Source organism: Podarcis muralis, chromosome 3 (assembly GCF_964188315.1).
Source record: "Podarcis muralis chromosome 3, rPodMur119.hap1.1, whole genome shotgun sequence".
In the NCBI taxonomy this organism is placed as follows: Eukaryota; Metazoa; Chordata; class Lepidosauria; order Squamata; family Lacertidae; genus Podarcis; species Podarcis muralis.
The window spans coordinates 42,807,243-42,831,059 of record NC_135657.1 but is presented as its reverse complement, the minus strand read 5'-3'; the positions used below and the strand labels follow the sequence as shown (position 1 = coordinate 42,831,059).

General features: G+C 40.0%; 1 protein-coding gene across 4 annotated transcripts in view; it reads left to right on the top strand.

The window, feature by feature from the left end:
• Positions 1-23,817, top strand: part of KIF26B (kinesin family member 26B) — a 267,176-nt gene that overhangs the window by 150,478 nt on the left and 92,881 nt on the right. For 3 of the 4 annotated variants that reach the window (XM_028724152.2, XM_028724151.2, XM_077925724.1), the window contains one exon: positions 18,048-18,231. In XM_028724152.2, the coding sequence (XP_028579985.2) occupies positions 18,048-18,231 (184 nt within the window). Of the gene's footprint in view, positions 1-2,084; positions 2,556-18,047; positions 18,232-23,817 lie in introns of those variants that run through there. The other variant, XM_028724154.2, reaches the window with a different exon arrangement.

Sequence of the window (23,817 nt, the reverse complement as noted above, 5' to 3'; positions counted from 1 at the left end):
CTTGTCAGATTTTAGGACCACCTTTCAGCAGCGGTTTCCGGGATGGTTTTCTTGACAAAATAGATGTCAATTTAAAACAAATAAACAAACAAGGCATTAAAATAATAAATGAAAACACTAGCAGCAACCAAAACAAAAAGGCTCAATCCCCCAAAGCCAGGAAGATCAGGAATGTTTATGCCTCTCTCTAATCCGGCCAGCTCCAGATTTTGCTGAAGTCTGGGCAGGCTTCCCTTGGTGGTCCCCCATCACAGATGAGCACCCGACTTGCAGCAGTGCAAGCGCTGCCTTTCCCCTTGCTCTTGCTGGAATTTACATAGCCTGCTTCCCAGGGGTCAATCTTGGGGAGAAAGTGCTGTGCAACTGGGAGCAGCATCTTCTCCATCCTGATATTGCATCATTCCAGGAGGTGCAAGAGCAAAGAAAGAAAGTAGGGGAACCTTGATCACCTTGTATTTGCAGATCAGCTCCATCTCCAAAGTCATAGAATTTACCCAATTTCATTTTTAAAAAAAAATATTTTTTATTGAGTTTCTTTTCTTAGGGTCATAGACACAAGGTTGGAGTAAAAGAATACAATAAACAAAAACAAAATAAAAATAATAAAAAGATCATTACAATCCATCTTTCAATGATTTTTCCAATATTCCAAATGGACTTCCCCGCATCCTCCAGACTCTGCGTTCTTTGCAATAAAAGTTTCAGCAATTTGTTACCTTGTTTCTTAACTTACTGTATCTTTCAGTTATTATGTTTCTAAATTCACCATTTTATATCCCAACTTTGTACATTTAAAGTTAACATAATAAAGTTGTTTCATATTACCACCTCTTTTTTCTTGTCTTAATTTTCAGTTTACCTAATCAAGTTGCTAAAGCAAAAAATTTCCTAGTCGTGCGTATTTCTTAACATTCGTACAACTTATAGTGTTTTTGCAAATAGTCCTTAAATTTTTTCCAGTCCTCTTCCATTGTTTCCTCGCCCAAATCTCGGATTCTGCCAGTCATTTCAGCCAATTCCATGTAGTCCATCAACTGCGTCTGCCACTCCTCCAGCGTGGGTAAATCTTGAGTCTTCCAGTGCTTTGCAATAAGAATTCTTGCTGCTGTAGTAGCGTACATAAACAAAGTTCTGTCCTTCTTTGACACCTTCTGGTCCACCATGCCCAATAGGAAGGCCTCTGGTTTCTTGGGAAAGGTATACCTAAATACCTTTTTTAACTCGTTATAAATCATTTCCCAGAAGGCCTTCACTTTTGGGCAGGTCCACCAAAGATGGAAGAATGTCCCTTCTGCCTCCTTACATTTCCAGCATTTATTATCAGACAAGTGGTATATCTTAGCTAACTTGACTGGGGTCATGTACCACCGGTATATCATTTTCATAATGTTTTCTTTCAAGGCATTACATGCCGTAAACTTCATACTGGTGTTCCATAACCTTTCCCAGTCTTCAAACATAATGTTGTGTCCAATATCCTGTGCCCATTTTATCATGGCAGATTTAACTGTCTCATCCTGTGTATTCCATTTAAGCAGCAAGTTATACATTTTCGAAAGTGTCTTAGTTTTTGATTCTAACAATTCCGTCTCTAATTTCGATTTTTCCACCTGGAAACCAACTTTTTTGTCCATTTTAAAAACCTCTTGAATAGAATTTACCCAATTTCAAAAGATTAATCCAATCCTTGGGCATTCCTTCCAAATCCTGTGAAAATCACTGGCCAAATGTTTTCATCCAGCACTCAGGATTCATTCCCAGATGTCTCCAGGTGGGGTTGGGGAAGACCTTGTCTGAAACTCTAAAGCACAGCTGCCCATCAGTGCAGACGATGCTGATCTGGATGGACAAATAACCTGACTCTGTATAAGGCAGCCTCATCCGACTATGCAGTTGGATGGTTTGCTCCCCCCCCCACAGCAATTGCTTTGCAAGAGAACTCCTAGGCTCTTGTATAGTAATGGGAGATCTAGCAAGGTGTTTCTTCCTTTTTGCCTCTCTCTTGTGCGCGTGTACACACACACACACACACACACACACACACAGCCAGTCTTAATCCCCCCCCTGTACACACTTATACACAGGCATGCACATGCATTCTTTCTGTCTCAGTCACACACACTTCTCCGATCACAGAGAAGAGAGAGACTGGTGCTGTTTTTTCTTCAACTGCAGAGAGATCAGGTTGCAACATGTTAACGGGATCTGCAATAGATGCGGAAATTTGGTGATGGATAAGGTGCTGTATGAAATAAGAAGTATCAGTTGGTTAAAAGCCTGAGGCAGTATCTTGAGACTTGAGGAAGCCTAGGAGGACTAGAATTCCCTAGCACTCAGGATTCCTGGGTTCCTCCTTAGAATACTCCACCCCCTGTGGATTTTAATGTTTTTTCCTTCCTTTACTTGTCATACTGTTGCACTTCCTGGCAACATGACTGAGGATCTGCGAGCAACATTTGAGCAAGCCTTCATTTTAACTGGACTGAAGAAAAGGATCGCACATTTTTTTATTCAGGTTATAATGTAAAAGTGCAGATGATGGACTGGAGACCCATGTAAGTGGATATGATTTTGTTTACTCAGTCAGTGAATCAAAGGGTTTGGTTCCTCCTTTTAGCTCCGCCAACATCTCTCAGCATATACCTTTTACAGATATGATTAAAATGTTCTTGGCTTTGCTCTTCGCTTGACACTGGCATGTTAGGAGTGCTAAAACTGTGCAGCCTTGTTATTAGATGGATGGCTGAATAATGCATGCAAGTGACAAGCTTGAATCTATACTGTTCCTTATCTTTTTAGTACAGAATCTGCAATATGCTTGGATGGATCAAAAGCAGCCAGATGTAACACTCAGATTTATTGTAAATGATTGTTAAAATTATTGTTGTTTATCTGATGTAGCTAATTTTTAATAGTTTCCTCTTCAACTGACATAAGACACTTTTGCAGACAGAGAATGTCTTGGTTCTGCTAGATAAGCAGGCACCTTTAAAAACTGAGACAGGTTTCTGTTTTATATTTGCTGTATGACTGTGGTACAAACCAGCATAAAGTAAAAGGGTTTCCTCTTTTTCCTAGCAAAAGACTAGGCTAGATCCAGGTTATTGTGTCATATAACTGAGATTATTGACACAACGCATATTGAAACTAACCTGTTCAGAGGGAAGAAGGTTTGGGAGTCTCTGTACACTTTTATACTAAACCTTTCTTTCAAGCATGGCCCTGATTGCAGTCAACTTGCATTTGCTCTTCTTCGCTTGGGAATAACTTTACACCCAGAAGCAGCCATTATGCCGTCTACTACAGGATTCCCTCAGGACCAGTTTTCAGCCATGAATTGGGATGTAAGTTTAGTGCTAGATGGGTGGAGGTGATTATTCTGTGCAAATCTGAAGTAGGGAAAATATGACTCTTTTCATGTTTTGAGTTGCAAGGTGAATAAAAAATACCTGAATCAAGGACCCCAGAGTTTTCAATGGCCATAGTCTAGGAACATAGGAAGCCAAACCATTGGTTCATCTAGCTTAAGCACTGTCAACATTGACTGGCAGTAGTACTGCAGGGTTTCAGGCATAGAAAGGAGATACTCTACCACTGAGCTATGGCCAAGGTGTAGGATTCTTAGTGGCTTGGCAGGGGAAGAGAGTCTCAAAATTTAATCTTGCAACCAAGAGCAGCACACATGTTCTTTGCCTGCACTGAAGGAAGAGGGGGGTCCTCCCGTTTTTTTTGCCAGCTAGAATGTCCTGTGCCAGACATGAGGGGGAAGAGGTGCAACTGTGTTTATGCTTAAATGGCATGCAGCAATTTCGAGTGTGAGGCATTCTCCACAGGGTTGGCCATGATGGTGAGGGAAAGCTCCTTATCCCAAACATATTTTTCAAGTCATAGTTAGGAAGCAGAAGTTTCTGAAGCCCATGGTAGGCCATTATTTATGTGGCACTTTCTACATGGTGGGTCACAGGTTGTTCAGCTCTTCTCCAGGTTAAACACTCCCAGTTCCTTCATCCTGTCCTCATATGATCCTCATGCTAGACTGTCTTATCATTGTAGCTTTTGTGAGGGGTAGGGATGGACCAAACTGTCAATTCCAGTACTCTCAGTTTCTCATTTTTCCAATTGTAAATCCAGTTCCTCACATTTCTGCAGCAATTTGTGATGCCCCCCCAAAAAAAATTCTCTTTAAAATTAATCAGCATTTTAGTTTGTCCCCCCCAGTAAACACATTTTTGTATGCAGTTTTGACTAATGTCCATATTTATGTGAGCTATTTAACCCAATATGATGACAATACTGCATTTAAAAAAAAGTTATTTTCACCAATATATTTATTGTATGTACACTTTCCTCGAATACATGCATTTTTATAAACATGGTCTGTCTGGAGAACTGCACTACAAAATTCAATAAGTGTGAATTTTGAAGAAACCCTTTGTTGTGATTCACATATTGGTTTGAGAAATGTGAATTAGGTAGTTCTTCGTTAAAATAATCTTCCCCCATCTCTAATGAGGGGTATGTCCTTGCTAAATCAGTGCCCAGAATTGGACAAGGTTGGTGATTTTCAGTCTGCTTTTTCACTAAAAAAAAATCAAAATGTGAATCTAGACAAATAGTTCTTCCCAATGTATAACAGTTTACATTTCCACATGTTTAATGTTCTTTCTTTCTGCTCAGTTTTCTAGGACTGTATTGATGTCATTTAAATATTTAGCCTATCGTCCAGAGAAGCCTTCTTCAACTTTAGATTCCCCAGATGTTGCTGGGCTTCAACTCCTGTCAGTCCCAGCAAGTCTAGCCAAAGGACAGAAATGATGGGGTTGTGGTTCAACAACATCAGGCAATCCAAGGTTGAAGAAGACTGCTCTAGATTGTTTGCCACTCCTCTCACTATTTCATCAACTGCAACATTCAGATCATTGATGAAAATATTGGACATCACCAAAACTAACACTAATTAACGTGAGAAGTTGTTTTACAATGTAAAATTTACAGCATCCTTAGGGGGCACATCATGATGTTTTAGGATCTGTTTTGGCAGTGTATAAGTACTTTTCCCTACATCACATTTTGGTGCATCCAACTAACCATGCCGCCACTGCCCTTCTCCCTTATTCAGACTCCCCCCTCCCCAATGTGGACTTTCTTTCATTCTCTTGTCTCTCTTTCTCGCTGATGTATTTATGTTGTTGCCACTGCTGCTAAATTTATCATGCAAAAGATTACTGCACCCAATATAATTAGAGACTAATTAAAAATAATGTTCTCCAAATGGCCAGGCATACTACTTTCATAGTGCAATCTTTGAGTCTGCACTTACACTTTTGAAATAACTTGGCTGGGTTCCAGCTTCACAACATGACTTAAAATAGCTTGGGCTCTCGCTGACCCCCCCTTTCGCACACTTAAAATATCTGGGTATTGGCACAGTGAAATGCGATACAGTTTGCCTATACTGTAGTTTCAGATGGCATTTCAGTTTGGCTTGGGGGAAAAACACTGTTTAGTACATGCTTATCTAATTCTGCTTTCCCTTAGAATATCAGGTCCGGGGCCATGACAGAGCTGGGCATGCTTTGTCCAGTGAACATCTCATTACAAGGCACTTGAGTCCATTTATTGTAAAGATCCCCTTTGTAGCACACATTGCTACTGAGACAAGAACCTGGCCTTCATGGCTTTATTAAATTAGGCAAGACACTTAAACATCTATTTGTCTATGTGGTCGAGGGGGTCCATGTTCAAACCCTCACTAAGGGAAAAATAGAAAAGAAAACACAGAATCTGGCTTTACAAAAGTTCAGTCCAGAGTTAACACAATAGTTCGATACCCTGGTCATAAGACCGAGGAACAGGTGATCAGTGCCTGGTAGGGTTTACTTTTCCAGTAAAAGGTTTGTTTGTGCAAGGGAGCGCATATGGTATCAGTTTTCATGTGATCTTGGCTAGATTTACTGGCATGACTCCTCTCATTATTGAATAAAATTAAGCATAATCAGAGCTAGATCTCCGTTTTCATGGCAAAGGCATGAAACCTAGCAAAAGGCTGATCTTGTGGTCAACTTATGTTATCAGAAAGTTCCAATGCCATTTACTTTTATACATCTTTAGTGGTTCTGAATAAGGAGCAGAATGTTGGATCAACACATTTCAGTCTGGTATCTCCATGTAGGCCTGGAAGAGCCTCCTGTCTGAAAGGCTGAAAACATACTGTCAGTTGGTATAGACAGTGGCGTAGCGTGGGATGTCAGCACCCGGGGCAAGGCAAGTAATTTGCGCCCCCTAACCCGTGGATTTGCGCCCCCTAACCTGTGGATTTGCCCTAACCCCAGATGTTGCGCCCGATGCGGCCGCCCCCCCCTGCACCCCCCCACGCTACGCCACTGGGTATAGACTCCCCTGAGTTTGATGAGCAAATGGTCTGACGTCCTATTCTACAACAACAACAACAAAACAACAACAAGAACAACAACAACAACAAGAGTTATACCCTGCCCCTCTAACTTCCTACAAATAAATAATGCCAAAACAATATAATTTCCTTCTTCGTCAGCTAAGGTAGCTGGACGTATGAGCACATCCAGTCATTATTATTATGTTCATCTGGTGCATTAGCACTGGTTTTCAATTCTTTGATTCCTTACAGCCCCCAGCCTGATAATTTATTATTATTCATTTTACAGGTAACATTTGAATAAATCTGCTTAGTGTTTGCGTTCTATTACAGAAAATATAAACAGACAAGTGAGAAATAGGGAGACCGACCACAATAACTTAAGATCCCAAATAGCAGGCTGCTATCTCTTCAGATCTGTTCTGTGCCATCTATAAATGGCCCCTAATGCTTCCTATTAAACTTCCAGGAAGCCTATTACATTTGCTATTAAAAGTAAAATGATTAGCTGCCAAGGGCACTGTTTCTGAGAGAGTCTGCGGAGCAATTTTTCTTAGCGAGCAGGAGTTTAGATACGTTGCTATTTTCAAAGTGTCTTTCAGAAAAGCACTGATTGAAATCAGCAGAAGTGCCAAACGGTAAAATGGTAGAGTCAAGGTGAGAGGAGAGGGAAAGAAAAAAAGCTGCAGTTTCCTCTAAAGAGTTTCGCATGTGGTGCTGTTCAGGTTCCAGAAGCTCTGAACTGATAAAAGCAGCCAGCAAGATAAGTCTCAGACTGATCAATACCTTGCAGATAGGATGAAGCTTTCATTTTGATCTAAGGGTGTTTTTTAAAAAAAGATAAATAAGAAGAGTTATTTAATTTTGCTTGGCTCCTCCTGATACGCTTGGTTGCTTATGCTTTCATTGTCCCCCTTTTCTCCACACATTCTCGATCATTTCTACACCAGATGAAGTGGAACATACGAGAAAATCCAGCAAAAAATACAACCTCCAAATATTAATTTCCCTGGATAAATGTACAAAAGTGGAAGGTTAGCAGGACTTGTTAGATTATCTAGTTTCCTTCAGTGCTTGCTATCTTGGTTGTTGGGCAAGCATAAATATTGTGTGGAAACAATATTATTTCACCAACATGCCAGAGTGTTTGAGACTGGCCTTAGTGGAGAGAAGGCACGGTGGCACAGACTTGTCGTGTCCCAGCTGAGAAAGAAAAACAAAACCCCAGGAGAAATTTCCAGAAGTTCCATAGAAACTTTTGGGGCAAGCTAAGGCCATAGATCATGAGGAGTCTCACGAGTCCATTCCTCCAGGTATGCACTTTTGGGATATTTCCTTCAAGGGCCTATACGTACTGGTGTGCAGCTCTGGGATTTCTTGTTTTCTTGTTCTCAGTGGAGTATTTATTTGATTTCTCACCCACACTTCAGCAAATGGTCCCAGGGTAGATTAGAGCAATACTAAAATACAAAATTAAAAGCTGATAAAACAATTTACAATCACAGGACTGGGATGGGTCCTAAACATGTATATTTATTGTGTCAAAGGCTAGGGTTAAGAGGTGACCTTCAACAATTCCACAGCTGAGGGGTTTTCCTGGGTTGCCACCCCCGAACCTTTGACGGCAGTGGAACTACCAAGAGGGCCCAAGGAGGGACTGCAGGGAAGGAGGCAGTTTTCCAGATATTTGGGGCCCAAGATGTTTGAAAGCTGGGAAGATGATGTCCACACAGTATCGATGTTGCCTCTGATTACATCTGTGATTGCTAGCATGAAGGCAGAGCTTCATTTGTGTCTACATAATGGTGCTCCTCTCTTTTAATTAGACATTTACTTGTAAGACCTTCTCTCCCATTACAAATAGCTTTATTTCAATTTATAAACCAAACAGCTGTTCCTTCGGAAACAAAACTAAATGTCAAAATTTTGCTTAATTATCCAGCAGGCATCAAATCAATGGGTAGTATCCCCCATAATTGAAATTAATTAGCTTTTTACTAAAAGACCGAAAGGTAATGAGGGAAGAGTTGCAAATTATAAAAAGCTATGCAAATTCTGCCTGTTGGTATCTTTCACACCTCCATACAATTTACTGCTTTCGAGCAATGAATTACTCTTTTGAGCACAGCGTATTTAATTTCATGTCATTTTTCATTTCACTTGATTGAAAATAGAAGAGTGAGAGAAAGGGTTTATTTAAATGATAGCACTAAAAGCTAACAACATCAATGCATTACAGACTCATAATCTCCCCCCCCCCCCTGGTAATTTAGTCTGTGGCACGTTTAAGAAAGAAAAGAGGTAATGTTCCTAAATACACTAAACTAGTGGTCTCCAGATTTTGAAGACCCAGTGCTATGTTTGATAAACTTAGAAAACATGGGCACTAGCACAACACCCACTTTATAGCAAGGAAAACTGATGATGCTCAGAGAAATGCTCACATACTCCAAAACAGGAAAAACACAGCACCAGAACATAAAAACACAGAACCAAAACCCACCCAAACAAACAAAAACATAGATTTAAAAAGATGGGAGTGGCAGGTGGCACAGGGGTGCCAAGAAAGTGTCTGTGGTGCTTTGGGGTCTGCGGGTACCACATTAGAGACCCCTGCCCTTATTGCTTAAACAGTTGATCATGGAACCAAGCAGAGGGAAGGCAAATCTATATTTAATTCAAAATGGTGTCCTTGAACTGATTGGAAACAGTGATTATACTGCTATCAAATTCAAAATACATTTAAGTAAGTAATGGTGAAGGTTGTCCAAAACAGTCACGTTTTAATTCAAATAAGGACATTTTACATCACAGTTTACTTCAAAATAATGAGGGGACTGGTGAAAATGTCCTTATTTGAAGTAAAATGTGACTGTGTTGGACAACCTTCACTTGTGTTGGAGAAAGGGAAGGAGGAATTGTTTGACCAGGAATTAATTTAAGGGGAAACAGTAGTGAGCTACTGGGAAGTTATAATCTTTGTGTCTCCCTGACCCTCCTGACTTTCCCTTTCCGCTTTAGTCCCTTAAGATTAAGATTTTGGGTGTACCTGTTATGGGGAGAGAAATTAGACTAGGATTAGGTCGAGAAAAATGGATGACTTTATGTTGCATCTTTAACAGTCCCTTGAATTGTCCAGACATTATTTGAACTAATTCTTATGTAGGCTCAAGAGCCCATATCTCGGTGACCTCAGTATTAAATATTCCGCCTTTTAAGAATATAAGAAAAGCTCTTCTGATATTAGACCAAAGGTCTCTCTACCCCTGCGTCCTGTTTCTCTCAGTGACCAGCCAGATGCCTGTACAAGTGGTATTTAGCTGGTATTCAGAATCACGCTGCCTCTGAAACCGGGACCTGCTGATGGACATTCAGCACCAGTTATTTTAAGGGCAAATGAAAGGCACAGGAATATTTTATTCTGCTTGAAAAGAATGTGACAACAATCTGAATAGGGTCCGTGTAAACCAGAAGAGAGAGCATGAGGCCACCCAGGCTTTGCTGGACTGCAGCTCATATCATCCCTGCCCACTGACCCTTCTGCCTGGGGCTGATGGGAGTTGGAGTCCAACAGCACCTGGAAAGCCAAAAGTTCCCCATCCCTTGTTTTAAATGTTTTATATAATACAGTAATTGCAACACATTGTTATTAAGAAATACTAGTAACTGCATAGTGTGGGGTCTGTAAGATAAAACTATATTAAGCTGCTAAAAAAATTGGACAGAGTTTTAAATTGTAATTCAACGCAGAAGTCTGGCCTGCAGTGGTGGTCTTAAGTGCATTTTTAATGTGTGTAAATTAATGAAAGCCTCTTTCAAAATAAAGAGGCTCTCACAAATTTGATTGGCTAAAACGCAGAGATATATATCTACTGTGCCTCATTCCAGTTCCATGTAGTTTTTCTTTCAACAAGAACATTAAAATATAAGAGATAGAGATGTAGCGTTGGGTCTGATTGTGCTCTTTTTTTGTTTCAGAGATCATGAGTTAGGTTAGAGGGATAAAGCAAAATCTTCCATGTGTGTGGCCAAGCTTTCTCATGGGAGGTAGTGGAAAAGCGCAATCAATCAATAAATCATTTTATTTGTATGCCGCCTTTTCAAAGTTAAAACCATGCTCAAGGTAAGGTAAAGGTAAAGGGAACCCTGACCGTTAGGTCCAGTCGTGGCCGACTCTAGGGTTGTTGCTTTATTGGCCGAGGGAGCTGGTATACAGCTTCCGGGTCATGTGGCCAGCATGACTGCTTCTGGCGAACCAGAGCAGCGCACAGAAACACCGTTAACCTTCCCGCCAGAGCGGTACCTATTTATCTACTAGCACTTTAACGTACTTTCGAACTGCTAGGTTGGCAGGAGCAGGGACCGAGCAACAGGAGCTCACCCCGTCACGGGGATTCAAACCACTGACCTTCTGATTGGCAAGCCTAGGCTCTGTGGTTTAACCCACAGCGCCACCTGCGTCCCTATGCTCAAGGTACTTTTTGATGTTTTGCTTATTATTTTGTTATGTTTGCAGTTATTTAATTTTTTTTATATGCTGCATGCTCAAGGTAGCTTGCAACATATAAAAAAAATACATAACTGCAAACATAACAAAATAATAAGCAAAACATCAAAAAGTACATAACCAAATTGAGCAATTTCCACATAAATCATGAGATCCAAAATAAAGATACCAAAAATGAACAGCAACAACAGGAGCAACTCCCCCCATCACAACATTCCAGCCCAATATTTTGTTCGGCAGACTCCGCTTTTGTAGCTGGAGTCAGTCAGGGTGAGACCAGGTGGGAAAAGGCCTGCAAGGCAGAGAGCAAGTCTTCCAGAAGTTAAATACTTCATGAAGTCACAAACTGGGTGACTTTAAAACACGGGCTTCATGAGGGGGTATCTTTTTTATTATTTCATTTCTGGCTTTTCATTGAGGAATAATAAGACTAATCATAAATGTGGACACTGCAACCCATTGTCAGTAATTCACTTAATATGACACTTTCCGTATCTCTGTGTTTTAAATACTGATATAATCATTCTAGAGAACGCATTTTAAAAGTAATTCTGTGTTCTGATGCAGAGTGTCCATAATCTGAAATCATGGAAGAATAGACTGAATTTCCACCTTTAATTTTAAATATCATAATTTTTTTGACAGCCCAGAACTGTTGATAATGTCTCTTAATGTAGAGTGCTAACAGTGTTTATTAATTTCAGAGGTAATGGAATATAGCACTTTACTGAATCCCCCCCCTCCGAATGACAGGGGAGTATTTTACGAAGAAATCAGTATTTTTCAACATAAATTTAGTTACCTTTGATTTGTTACTTAAATGAGTTCATTGCCACATCTCATGCTGTATTAACCATAACTATCTGGTTTTATTTTACTGAAAAGTAATAGCATTGCTTGATTCAAGCAGGGTATGACTGATAGATGTTTTGCTTTCAAAACCTATTTCATCAAGTTGTTTGATCTCAAAAGCATTTTTCAAATATAAGCTAGTAGGTGAGATCTGTGCTGGTGGAAAATCTTATGGATAAGACTGTCAATGTTTCATAAGAGGCTCATCTGTAATATGGAAGCTGCTTTCCATCATGTTGAATTGCAAGGCGTGGGACCCAGATAGAACTATGTAAATAGGAATAGGCTTTATTCTCAAAATCTAGGAATTCTAGGGGTAGGAAGAAGTTTTGATAGGCTACTTTCTACCATAAAAATGAATGGCTACCATTGTGCACTTGGAGGCACTGCTACAGTGAGGGGGAATCCTATCGTCCACCTCTGGCAGTGAGTGGTCTACCCTTCCCTGAAAGGAATCCCAAATGAACAGGCACAACTTAAACACAAGGGTTTCCTCAAACTATATAAGTTCTCTTTTTACAAAAATCCAGAAGCTTCAAGTTAGTCATATGAACAGACATTTCCCTAGGCTAGTATAGTATAGCTTATAATACAGGGTTCTTCAGCCTTGGATCCCCACATGTTGTCAGACTACAACTCCCATCATCCTCAACCAAGGATGATGGGAGTTGTAGTCCAACAATATTTGGGGATCCAAGGCTGAAGAACACGGATCTAGTATAGTACCGGTAGATCTCATCTTACATGGGGTTAAGTGCCTGGCTATCGTGCGTATAAACAACATTGTGTAAAGCCAGGACACCCTATAAAACCTCAGCAAATCCCTCCAACCTCCTTCAATGACTCTCCTACGTCCTCCACAACTCTCTCTGGCATCCTTGGATCTCTCTCCAGCCACCTCTAAAACTCTCTACGTCTATAGCCTCCTCTGCTTTCTCTACATACTTCATGCCTCTTCAGCCACACCCAAATGTTCCTCCAATGCCTGATGGCATTGCCAGCCATCCCCCCCCCCTTGCTCTCCTGCCCCCTTTCCTCTGTTGTCTGCCTTTATTTATGTCTCAGCAATCCACATAAAACTCTGATGGTATTAGAGAAATCTGCAGTAAGTGAAATCCATGTACAATACAAAACACAAGTTGTGTACATGCAGGGTCTGCCTAGGCATTCAGGATCCTGACAGTACATACATAGGCTCTGTTTGGGAACCCCCCCCCCCCGAATACTGTACTTGCAGGTTGAGATCGGGGTAGTGGACATCATCCTACTACCCCTCCATTTGCTCATTTCCCTGGTTATTGACTCTGCTAAAAGTAGAAGACCTAAAATGCTAAGAATGGTGTGATTTGTTTGTTTGTTTGTTTTATTTTTAAACTGTTTTCAAGTAAATGCAAATGGGTGGGACAACTGACCATTCTGGGCAGCCACTGAAGACAGGGGTTCCGCTTAAGGTGTGAGAAAGAAAATCAATCAGCATAACAAGTTCCAATGGAAAGTTATGGCCAAGGGCAAAACTGCGTGTTTCTCCACATGCATAGCACTCCATGCATAAAGCTTATTTAATTCTGGTTTTGAGTGTGTGGAACCTGCACAAAAAGAATATCAGTCCTTTGTTAATGATAAAGTTTCTTATACTTCATATAAAAAGCTAAACATCTCAAACAGATTGATTTGGGATCAGTTTTGCCTAATAATTATAGCTGTTCATACTGGCAATATGAATAATTGGGGGTCAATAACTTTATAGAAGAGCTTATGAAGGTTATGTGCGTTACCATGCAGTCATTTAGTCGTGTCCCACTCTTCATGACCCCATGGACCAGAGCACGCCAGGCACTCCTGTCTTCCCCTGCCTCCCGCAGTTTGGTCAAACTCATGCTGGTAGCTTCGAGAACACTGCCCAACTATCTCGTCCTCTGTCGTCCGCTTCTCTTTGTGCCCTCCATCCTTCCCAACATCAAGGTCTTTTCCAGGGAGTCTTCTCTTCTCATGAGCTGGCCAAAGTATTGGAGCCCTTCATGGATCACTGCCTTGCCATGGGGAAGGGGCCTGAATAACTCAGGGAAGCTATGAGCTATGCCATGCAGGGCCACCCAAGATGGACAGGTCATAGTGGAGAGTTTTGACCAAACGTGATCCACCTGGAGCAGGAACCGGCAAACCACGCCAGTATCCCTGCCAAGAAAACTTAATGGACAAAGACAACAATATGGTTACTATCCCATTTAATGTCCTTAATTCCACTCCCTACTACATGAAAAACACTTGCATGGAAAGTCAAATGCAAAGTAGAAAGTGTACCATTGAATATGGGCACTCTTAAACAAGGAAACTGGCCAACATGTGCTTTATCAATCCTGATATGCCTTCTGGGTATATTTCATTTCATTTATATGTTTATATTATTATATATATATTACTTTTTACATCCAAGCCTTTCTTGTATAACTTGAATGGTATTTTCAGGTCCCCGTTTGCCTTATGTTTAAAAGCAAGGATGCAAGTAGTTTCTTGATTTTATTTAGGACTCTAAAAACAAATCCTACAACCCACAATTTTCCATTAAAATTGTCATGTGAATGATGCTCCAAATCAACAGATTCACAGCAAGTCTGACATTTGTGTCTCAAATCAGAGGAACAACCCCACTGATTTCAGTATGTGCTTGTTTTGCAAAGCAGCCTCAACGTTTTTGAGATGGGGTCACAGGACTATGAATTTGGCCTTGGCTTGGTGTACTAATTATGTAACAAGCATGGCGATGAATTGCTGAGCAATTTCAGTGCCTCCAGCCGACTTAGGTTAGCAGGTACTGTTGGAGGCCAAAAGGCGAATGAGTTAAACCACCCAAGACGTAAAATAGAAATAGCTCTGAAAGGCACAGCTTGGATAACTTTATTGTTGCTATGAAATTGAATACATGCATTAAAAAAAGAAGAACAACAAGCGTCAAGTGTTTACTGGGCTTTTAGGAGACATATTTATAGATCCTCACAGACGCACCATGATGTATGCAGAAACTAAAATTATATCCAGATATGCTCAAGTCTGCTTTGGAATCATTAAATGCAAGCAATTCAGGGCTTGAAGAAATTTAGAGACTGAGGTGATTTTCATCTGAAGATTGCTAGTCATTCATGATTCATAACTAGGGTTAACACAATACATAGAATCCTGAAGCTTCCCTTTCCTTGTTTGCTTAGATGGCCATCCTAAATTTACTTACTAGAGAGTAAACTTCATTGAACTCAACAGGGCTTATTTCTGTGTAGAGCTGCACAAGATACAACACTGAACCTGGAAGTGACCCAAAAACCTCACTAAATGCCTTATTAAAAGGCCAGAACAGGGATGGAGTTGGGGTGGGGCAGGGCTTAATGTGCTGGGGTGTGTTTTTACATGCTCCGCTGACATGCTTAGGGGCCAGGAACCCATGAGCAAAATGGTTGTTGACTGTATACAAAGCAAATGGCAGGTTTTCATAAATACCATAGAGATATAAATATCAACCACTTTGTAGAAATCTTCTACTATGATACATCTGAAATTGGAGAGTGACATCTTTCTGGACCTCTTTGCCAAAAGTGGGAAGTGTGTAGCTGTCATTTTGCTACCTCCCTTTCTTGGTTTCTTACTTCAGAGAGAGAGAAAGAGAGAGAGAGAGAGAGAAATGTAGGACATACATTTTACATTAATTTTCCAATTATTGGCCAATATGAATCCAGGTTCTTCTGTTTTAATGCCATCCCAAAGGTTAGCACTGTCAAAAAAGCATATCATTCTATAGTTTTGAAAAGGCCAGTTACCTTCCAACAATGTTTCTTTTTCACTAAGGAAAAATGTCAGCTATGGACCTTTTGGTTCAATAAATGCTTTAGGAAGATTAAATCACTAGTTAAGGAAGCTAAGCAACATAGGGCTAGAGTGTTCGACTGAAGTAACAGGAGAGAAGGGATGGATCAAACAGCTTACTGAGTATATTACAATAGTAGTATATTGGCCTTGAATGTAGGTATGAATATGTGTTAATACTAGAATTTGACTGGGGTAAACAGTACTGCTGTCATTCCTGGAAAGTAATTGACAAACGAACATGATGCAGTATAAAGAAAATGGTTTCAAATTCCTATGGGGACCTGTGTTTCATTTTACTGAACACCGCCCTTCCCCCCTTTAAGTAACTAAATTTAGGTCAAAATAGGAAATCAGAGAGCAGTGCATTGAAAAATGGACAACTGAAATAATGTTTAGATAAAAGACATAAACAATGGAAGGTGGTAGTCAAGGATTAGGGATTCACTTGGAACACACCGAGTCAGATAAGCAAAGTGCCCAACTTTTGTTGTGTCCTTTGTCAAACTACCTAGTCTCTATATGAAGGCAGGTTGGACAAAGATGGGGAAAATAGGTGCAGGCAGCTGCCAAGCGCAATGCAAGCTTTTCTCTTATCCTTCTTCTAGTCCAACTTCTGTGAATATGTTGAATATGCTGGAAAATGAAAATAGGGACATCCTAAGGAAAAGCAGGACATTCTGGGATCAAATCAGAAACCAGGATGGCATCTTTAAATCCGGGACGTCCCTGGATAATAGGGACACTTGGAGGACCTGCACTTGACTGGCAGCATATGGTAGGATGTCCCTATTTTGCCCCGCGTGGTTGGGGCAACCCAGTAAGATGTGTGATAGTAAACTTATCATTATGGAATGGGGTGTCCTTATTTTCATCAGAGAAATGTTCGAAGGTATGGTTTCTGTGTTGTGAGTTTTGCCAACCGGCTAACCTTATTTTGCATCATTTAGTTACACTTGAAGTAATTTGAACAGCATCTTCGTGTATGTTTTTCATGGAACCATAGAATTGTAGTATGCTAACTCATGTCAGCCCTTCTTCTTGTATGAGAAGGGCTTCATGCCAGCCAGCCAACCAGTTGGTGGTGGTGGTTTCTTTTATTTCTGACACACAGAATTCAGGCTGGTGAGAGGTCCGAGGACTGGGCTCTTTGAAGAATCCAAGGGCAGTGCCATAGCCCACAAGGCCTTGTTTCAGGGCTTTCCGCTGGTTACAACTTTTCTCCACTGGAATGTGATGAGGGGGGGACTGTGTGCCATCCTAATCTTCCCATTCATCCATCAACTTTGGGGGTTAAGATTGCTTTAATAGACAACAATGTATGCAGCTCATAGGGTAAAATGTAGACAGCTTGTAGCGTGAAATTATCAGGGTACTCATTTACTATTTTGTGATTAATTTTCTATAGCGCTTTTATAATTTATTTTGACTAACATAACACTTTTTGAATAGTTTAGCAAGAGTCTCAATTGATGTATATTCTGTAATTAGTGGTTAATGATATTGTAAGACAACCATTTATTATCAGTGTGGTGTTATAATAGGAAGTGCACTATGTGAAAATGTTTAATATAAAGCTGACTTCATTTGGGATATCCAGATAATAATATCACTATAGGAAATGTGAGTATGGGGACAAGAAATTCTGTGGGATATTTAATATTTTTTCAATGATAAGTTCATTATAAAATGCTGCACATTGTATATAAAAATTGCAGCTTAATATTTCTACAGTTGGACTGCCGAAAACGTCTCTTTTTTAAATAGAAAGTGTGGCAAACCTTAGCTCTCAGTACCAAAACCAAAGTATAATTTATTTAACCTACCAAATTGCTAGTTTGTATGATTCTCCAAAAGCTTTGCAAATAGCACCAAGGTGTTTGGGTCCCACATGTCAGGAAGTAGGCTGGATTTTTTATGAGGTGTTGGAAGTTTAAAATAGCTAGTGCTAGGCTTCTTATATGTTTGTTAATTTCACTTGGGCATTTAATAATGAGTATTAACATAATTATGATTGGCTGCTTACACCAAAATGCTCCACAGGTAATCACACTGCACCCAAAGACTTAGGAACGACAAACAGTTCTTTGTGAGCCAAAAGTGAATTTATGAAACTGAATTGTTTAACACAAATAGCTCTTTGTGAACCTTGTTAATTTGCTGATAGACTACAACATGACTTGTGTTAAAAACAGAAGAACTGTATGGAAAAAGAGGATTGTATGTAACATGGACCTTGCTTAACTATTTGCTGGTATATACAAATAAATCTATTTGGATTATTCCCACTTCCATTCAAAACAACAGGGGAAGCTCCTCTTACGGGCAAAGTGAGACATTGCCCTACCAAAAGTCTGAACCCCCAGAAATCTTCAAAGTCTCTCCTTTTATGTAACTATTTGGTAAAATGTTGATTTCTCTTTGGATTTCTTTCCTCTCCAGAGCTGCTCAGAAGTTGAACTTGTCATCCAAAAAAAAGAAACACCGGCCTTCTGCGTCTTCTGTTTCTGAATCTCACCTATTTGCTACCAAATTCAGCACCATCCTACAGACTTCCCCTCCACCTGCTCCACCATGTTTGCTGAGGGCAGTCAACAAAGTAAAAGACACTCCAGGACTGGGCAAGGTAAGGATTAACCCACAGCCAACATCTTTTTTATTTTTCTGGTAATGGGAGATAGCATAGGTGTAAGCATATTTGTTGCAGCTTCACCAATGTTTATTGTAACCAGAGCTTCTTTCTGTGATAGTCATTGCTGGTATGGAGTTCCAGCGCTACTTCTTCTTTTCCTGCCTATGTCAGCCATTTTGTGATCACACCCAGGACACTTTTATCAATATATACTTAAAAAAAAAAAAAAGATTGTAACAAACATTTACAGTGCATACCACGTTCAACTGCTTACAAATAAGCAGTGCTTTTTTCTGGGAGGACGCAGGGGTACGCATACCCCTAAACATTTTGTGAATTTTGTACTTTTGTCCATTTACTGTATTTATTTTTCCTGATATGAACTATAAAATGGTGATTTTCTTGAGTCAAAATGAGAGTATCCCTAAACATATTTTTAGAAAAAAAAGCACTGCAAATAAGTCTCAGTGGAACTTACTCCCAAGTATGCGTTCATAGGGTTGTAGCCTAAAATTATGAAGAGAAAATGTTCATGTTTGTGTACAGTGCCCATACACACAAAACTGGGGGCCTTTGATTTATATATTTGTTTAGAAAATTTATAATTCGATTGATCAGTTTTCCAGACAGTGTACAGATCAATTTATGTACAAACATGGCTAAAGTCCATAAACCAGTTAAAAGGAAATATACATAGAAGCATTATCATTAAAAACAAATATATAAGTCAATAACACTTTAAAACAAATTAAATTGTGTGTTTGAATAGGCTTGCTGAAACAGTAAAGTGTTCAGTTAGCATTTAGAAAAATATAGTTACACACCTGTCTAATGTCAAGAGACAGGAAATGAACAACTCCTTACAAATGTGGAATTGTGTGGCACTTGTAAAAGTGCAAACTCCAAAAATTGCAGGGATTGAATAGGCATGTATGAAGGTGATTCCTTAAGTAAACCTGTCCCAAGCCATTAAGGGTATATTAAAAGGTTATACTGATTGTTAGAGTTGTTCAGCGGAGTCCTTAATCTGGCCTTTGTGTAGAAATGAATTATTTCTACTGCAAGAATGCACTTCAGAGCTTTACTGCGGAACAGTCTTAGTTACTAGTTACAATAAGATAGGTGTTACAAAATACCAAAGCAACACATTGCAAACAAGCAACGGCACTCAGTTATTTATGTAGTTCAGTAAACTTTCCTCTCTCTGGTCCCAGAGGGAGATCCTAAGCTTGTTCATCATTGCAGAATTTCTCTGCAACCGCTGCGGCTGCGGCTACTAGTCATCTCCAACAAGCACACACTGGCTTCTCAAGTTTCAGCTTCCTGCTGTGACAGCTCTGCAGCTGGTGTTTCCATGTTTCCAGAGATGAGTCATCAGGTAGCTTATCTCATTCTAATGGAAAAAATACCAGCATTCTCTGACGCTTTTGCCAGAGTGGAACCTTTTTGCCTAAGGCAAACTTGCCATTACAGCATTTTACATACAGTGCATTCAAACACAGCATTTTATGTACGTTAAACTTATAACTTTAACAATGGTTTCCCTGTAACATGTATGCTGATAATATATGAGCACTGCTATTTACATTTGGTATGCTTACTACAGAAAATGCCAGATAACAGTGATATAGCTTCAGGCAAACAAGCCTGCTGCATAAAGTGAGAAGCAGCTCTAGAGAGGGTGTTTTGGCACATTTCTTCATGTGTACTGGGACACCATGCACTTTTACAGACAAATCTAATTTAATACATTCCAAAATACTTTAATTCAATTGCTTAGTATATGAATTTGAATTAATAATATACTAGATAGTCTGTAAACTAACCTGTATTTTCAGCTAATCATAATTCAAAGTATGAGTGTAAGTTGGTAATTTAATTTCCTCTTAGAACAGAAAAAGGTAAACGTAATCTCTTTATCTGAGCTGGTCTAGCCTGTGTCTACTGATGTCTGAGTAGTCAAGCTCTTTGAAAACTTCTACAGGGTTATGATGCCATCCTGCATTCCTTGCTTTCTATCAGTGATGTTTCTGCAACTTGTTCTAAGTTAGAATAAAAATAGGTCTTTGTGCAAGGCTGATAGGGTGAGTATATCAGGACTAGTAGCTGTTTAGGATGGCAATAAATAGCTCAGACGCTGGCTGTGCTGGAGAAAGGGATAACCAGTAAATAGAACTAGGAAGAAAGAGGAACTGCCCCATTAAGAGACAGAAGGTTGATTTCCTCCCTGATGTACCTCTGAAAAATGCAAAGTGTGTCTACCAAAATATAAACAAACTCTTCCTCCCTAGCATGCCACTCAAGAGCCTTTATATGTTACATTTGAAAGATGTTCAGATGCTTTAGGTAGAAATCCTGAGGAAAGTTTCTAGAGGTAGGGAGCAGCGACTGAGAATGCCTTTTCCCAGTCTTTCTTTTCCTTTGTATAGTCAAGGACAGGGGCCAGCGAGCTTTCTCAGCCGTGGGCCGGTCCACCGCCCCTCAGACCATGTGGTGGGCCGGACTATATTTTGTGGGGGGGGGGGGGAATGAACGAATTCCTATTACCCCACAAATAACCCAGAGATGCATTTTAAATAAAAGCACACATTCTATTCCTGTAAAACCACGCTGATTCCCAGACCATCCGCAGGCTAGATTGAGAAGGCGATTGGGCCGCATCTGGCCCATGGGCCTTAGGTTGCCTACCCCTGGTCAGGGAGAAGAATCAAGAGACTAATCTTTGGTTGACAATAGTGTAAAGGTGAAATCTAACTTTATATTTCCCTATTTTCAATTCTTGAAATGGAGAGGGCAGAAAATGCTCCACACAATTTAGTAATTCCGAGGATGAGATGCATGAACTATGGACAACTCCACGATACCTTAAAAACCTTAAGTGTGTTAAATGTGTTTTCAATCTAAAGAACTGTGCACGCAAAGGAAATTGTCTTTGGAACTTTCTGTCATTAGCCGCTAACACTGATGGAGGCAAGCTTCCCTTGTCAATGGTGAGAGCAGCTGCAGTGCCCTTCTCCCCACAAAAAATCCTTTGGGTTTGTACTTGCATTTCCTAACATGCATGTGGTTCTGTCCAGCCATTCCATCATTACAGAAAGAACAGCATGCTGACTTTGTATGTCTATATCTCTAAAAGCATTGTTATATATGAGTAAATATATGTATCATAAGAAATGGCCATAAAACATATAGCTAACAACTAAAATATATACTGCATATATAAAATATATACAGCATATATAAAATATATACTGCAGGATGATCTGGATTTAAGAGAATGTAGTATGTATCTAGGGGATGAAGATATTGGGTAGACTGTTTCAGAATAATTAACAGATGGTAAGTACCAAACTACATTAATGTAACAACTTTCTGTTTTAATTGGTGGTTAATTGTTGACACAGCTAGCCCTACCTGCTTGATATATATTTGCAATACAAATAAAGATTTGGCTATCATCCAAGTTTTCAGAGATGCTAAAGGTTCTTTTTATTTCAAAAGAGGGAGACACAATAGAAAAGTATGTATTGACTCACACGTTGCCACTGGGTAACATCTTCCATGCTGTGACTATCTCTTCACAAAGTATATTGAAATTTGGTTGGGATCCCAAAGCAGTATTGGTTTACTGTTATTTTACCTTAATTTCACTTCCTCTGCCTTCTAATGCCATCCCTCTGTTGCTTTTTAATGACGTTCCACCAGTGTCAAAGGCATTGCTGCAGCTGGGACTCAAAATCTTAATGAGGAGCAACGAGAGAAGAAAATTGCATGTCATGGGTCTTCTCTGACCCTTCTCTCTCTTCTGGATCAATTCCCAACCAAATCCAATTAAAGTAAGAGGTGTATGCTGCAATGAGCTGTGTAGTGCAAATTGGTTTGCCATCTCACACAATGACACTCATCTCTGCACACTCATCTTGTCCAGAGGTGTTTCAATTTGTATCTGCAGGCCACTGTTGCAGGCTTGTAGCCAGATGTGTGTAAGGGATTCCCACAGAATTTAATTTTCTTTTACCGTCAAGTACCCCCTCTTCCATAACAAAAAGCTTGTGCTTTTTCATTCACATCTCTTCTGCATTTCAGTCACTATACTATTATTTGGCCTGCTCTGTATGTAAGGGAGCTGGGCATGTTTAGCCTGGAGAAGAGGAGGTTAAGGGGTGATATGATAGCCATGTTCAAATATATAAAAGGATGTCACATAGAGGAGGGAGAAAGGCTGTTTTCTGCTGCTCCAGAGAAGCGGACACGGAGCAATGGATCCAAACTACAAGAAAGAAGATTCCACCTAAACATTAGGAAGAACTTCCTGACAGTAAGAGCTGTTCGACAGTGGAATTTGCTGCCAAGGAGTGTGGTGGAGTCTCCTTCTTTGGAGGTCTTTAAGCAGAGGCTTGACAACCATATGTCAGGAGTGCTCTGATGGTGTTTCCTGCTTGGCAGGGGGTTGGACTCGATGGCCCTTGTGGTCTCTTCCAACTCTATGATTCTATGATTCTATGATTCTATGACTGGGTGACAGAATGTACAGTTTGGATTTTGGATGTGAAGAAAGCTATTCTATCAGAAAGTGCAGAAATTAGAGCTGATTTTGAATTCTTGTCTATATTGGGGGGGGGGGGAAACATTTCAACACCATTTTAGATAACACTAGATGCTGTGTTTATATTATTTTAATGGTGTGCATACTTGCAGAGAGAATTTACCATCCATCTACAACAGGAGAGAGGAAAGGCCAGGAACTGGCAGGGAATCACAGAATGTTCTCTTATTTTGATTTTTGGTTCAGAAGCATTACTTTCAGGGAGATGTTAGTTCACTTTTCCAGATTTTTGGTTGTTGTGGGGGAGATTAGGCTCTAGCAGAAGGGTTTGTGGATCTGGGAGCTTTTTTATTCTTTTTGGCCACAAATATCTTTCACAGTGTATTAAGCTTTTCTGAAACCTATGCCCAGCTTCTGAAACATGTGCTGCTAATATTCATCTTGAGAACCTTAAAAAGGAAGCAAGAGGGAGAGCTATCTTTCCTTCTGAAGCTTCAGCGTTGGGACACATAGTAAGTCAAAAGTTAATTGCTGTAGGACAAATGAGAGGTTCAACCATTATCCCTTGGAAACAATTTCTGAGAGGAAGAACAAAAACTGTTTCTCCTCAGAGTTACCATGGTTACTGATGTAGGAAAAAGAAGGAATACCCCATGAGGCATTTTAAGAAGACATGTGCGTTCATCATTGTAGTCAAACCGATTGTTCTATAAATTAAACAGTTAGTTCCACTTGGAATGAAAGCCAGGTGGCCTTTAGCCCTCAAGTCAGAGTGGCCCCGTAACAGAGATATTCGTCAGGAAACAGGTTTGATGGATCTGACTGAGGCCTTTGTTGGCTAAGTTCAGTGTGCACTTTCAGGAAAATGTTTCATACCTTTCCCTACACACTTTTTAAAAAACACACACATACACACAACTTTATTTCTTCTAAATAAAGGGAAAGAGCCATGAACATGATTTAATCTCTGACTTCACCTTCCTCATTAGTTTCCCCAAACTTTCAATGTAAACTTTTTCTTTCTAAATAAAAGC